The sequence below is a fragment of the Penaeus monodon genome, chromosome 21, assembly GCF_015228065.2.
Source record: "Penaeus monodon isolate SGIC_2016 chromosome 21, NSTDA_Pmon_1, whole genome shotgun sequence".
Taxonomy (NCBI): domain Eukaryota; kingdom Metazoa; phylum Arthropoda; class Malacostraca; order Decapoda; family Penaeidae; genus Penaeus; species Penaeus monodon.
In genome coordinates, this window is record NC_051406.1 from 41,464,920 (window position 1) to 41,467,710 (window position 2,791).

Consider the following 2,791-nt stretch of genomic DNA (forward strand, 5'->3'; position numbering starts at 1 on the left):
GAGGACCACCCATGCTTTTTTGTGTATGAGTGGAGGGGGGGGAGGATAAATGAATATAAAGTGAATCTAGAACAAACTTCGTACAATATCTTTATTGAAAGGCTAAGGAATAGAACAGACTCGTCTTCACTTACCTGCTCCGGTTTTGGTGTGTCAGGAAACCGATTAGCGCACACAAGAAACACATCCGGTGCTGGCTTTCCATTTTTCACTTCTGGGTCCGTGGAGGCTAACACCACATGACTAAACTTGGACATTAATTCCTTGTGATTGGTTGTCTTGAGCTCAAAACTATCCTGAGCTCCCCCTGATGCAATGGCAATGGGGATGTTGTGCTTATGGAGGTGAAACACAAGCTTTTCTGCACCTAGGGTACATAAAATATTCATATAAACTTTGTTTTCCCAGTTCAGAATATCACTAAATGCATAAATGGAATCACATGCTATGCAAACAACTGCAACCTAATTACTGAGCAAGTTTTGACTTCATATATTTCTTTTCTTGCAATTCATGAAAATGAATACCGAAGATAAACAACAGTTGAGTTATTAACTTACTTGACAATGTACAAATTTGATGTTATCATATATATAAATATATAATTTTTTAAATCAAAGAAAGCAAGCAATGTACCTTAAATGCTTTTACATTCATAATTACATGCTATTTAACATTATTATTCATGCTCAATTACTTCACTCATTGTAATAAAATATAACTTCAGTATCATTTTCTTCTGGATATAATGCCATTTGTATTAATGATAAAATAATAAAATTTCATGAAAAGATGACTTCATGTGATTACTTTAGCACCTAATGATATGTTATATTGTTTAACAAATATATCTGTCAACTATATTATATTCAATATATATTCAAATACAACTTCATCTTATACTGAATTGTATATATCAATATATATCAAACTTGAGAACAATCAATAATGCTGCAAGTGACAAAAACACTTCTAGAAGAAGCACCTCTAAGCTCTCCAACATGCAATTGCTTAGCGAAGTAACAGCATGCAAGCCAATAAATATACTGAGCACAGCCAGGAGTATTTTCCATTCCATGCAAAATCATTACCAAAAGACATTTAGCATTTACCACATACCCACAAATGTTTAGGATACAAAACAATAAGTTAATTGTGCAGATTTTTTTTTTTTTACATCAATACCAGTAACAAATTTCACAGTTACTAAGAATTCCTTAGTCCCTCCATTCTAATACCAATAATTTAAGTCTCTATTATCAAAACAAAAGACCTGTATCATGCTTATATCTTGGGTCCATATCCTAAATCAAATACTGCATTAGTAAGTATAACATTTTTTTTCTGAATGTTTTTGTGTAAAGCAAAAAACTAACTTGTACATTAACATATTTTACTTTTTGGTAATAAAATCTATATAGATGAAAGTAACTTTGCTAAAATCATGGAAAATTTATTGCTCCATGAATCCTTTTGCCTAGTGCCAACAGAAAACAAGAATGACATGCCCTACATACAGCCATACATACAACTTTCAAGGATCCCAATATGAGAACTAAATACACACAACACCAAAAGCATATCCAAAGCAGAGCAAAGAGGAAATACTGTCCATATCCTAAATACCTTTCATCAATGCAACTGTTGGAAATACATCAAAATAGTAGGAAGCAACTTTTTCTTTGTACTCTTCAGGTGAAATTGGGAGTTTAAAAAAAGCACAAAAGGTCTGTGCAACCTCTAATCCTGTGTGCCCCATCTCAGACATAAGCTGCTCCCAAGTTACTGACTGTCCATAAGGTGCAAGAGCTCGATTGTGACATACAATGTACAAGCCGACTGTGTCTGCAATGAACAACATGCTGATGAGCAGCTGCAATACATCAACACGGAATCGTAATAAAAAAATGCGTGATGCTTGCAAATACATTTCTTTTCCCACGGCTTTCACAAAGTCCTTTCAGCTTCAAATCTTGACTCTGTTTGTGGCATGCCAACCTTATAATCATTCAGTTTCTTCTTCAACTACACCTCCAATATTAAGTACAATTTCAACAATGTTAGTATGTTACCATGGAAGAAAAAATAGAAGGCAAGTTATGGTCACAATTACCACCACAACCACAAAGAATCATGGTTTAACCCGCTACAAGACATGATTTTGTACATTCAAATAATGCACTATGGCACACTTGCAAAACACAAGCCCAATGGAAATTGCAAAAACAACACCAAGAGAACTACACGAGAGTATTTAGTGGATCTTACTTCGAGCCTGGCCTACCTGGTAGAAGCTGTGCTTGAGGGAAATTCTTTTTATATTCCTCCTCAACCTTGACAAGATATTCTGATGGTGACAATGGCAATTCTAAGGCACTTATGATTCCTTTGGCCAGTTCAATGCCTACCCGCCCCATGAGAGGCCACTTTATCTCCCATGTATATTCCTTCCCATAAGGACTAACCACAGCCTGAGTGGAAGCTGAGTAAAGCTTCTCAGTGTCTGAAAGAATCATAATCAGATACTGCTCACAATCAAATATGATACAGAGGCACACAAATAGATGTTAAAACAAATAATGGAAAAAAAGAGTGGTACAGAAGCAGACTCCAAACACAACTGGACAGTTTAGTAATATACAGAAAGGAATATAAACCCTAAAATTGTTTTTTTGCCCTTACGTAAACAAGAATTTACTAGAGTACCATGCTAAAGGCGATGTCAAAGTGAACAAACATGGTACCATATCTCAGTCAATGACCTAATTACAGGTCCTTATGAGTTGCTTTC

At 35.1% G+C, this 2,791-nt stretch overlaps 1 protein-coding gene across 5 annotated transcripts in view; it reads right to left on the reverse strand.

Annotated features, from left to right (window-relative positions):
* The window catches only part of LOC119586502 (pseudouridine-5'-phosphatase-like), an 8,863-nt gene that overhangs the window by 1,447 nt on the left and 4,625 nt on the right, over window positions 1-2,791 (reverse strand). For 3 of the 5 annotated variants that reach the window (XM_037935240.1, XM_037935242.1, XM_037935245.1), the window contains exon 3: window positions 135-367. In XM_037935240.1, the coding sequence (XP_037791168.1) occupies window positions 135-367 (233 nt within the window). Of the gene's footprint in view, window positions 1-134; window positions 368-1,626; window positions 1,846-2,284; window positions 2,504-2,791 lie in introns of all 5 variants that reach the window. The other 2 variants (XM_037935244.1, XM_037935243.1) reach the window with 2 other exon arrangements.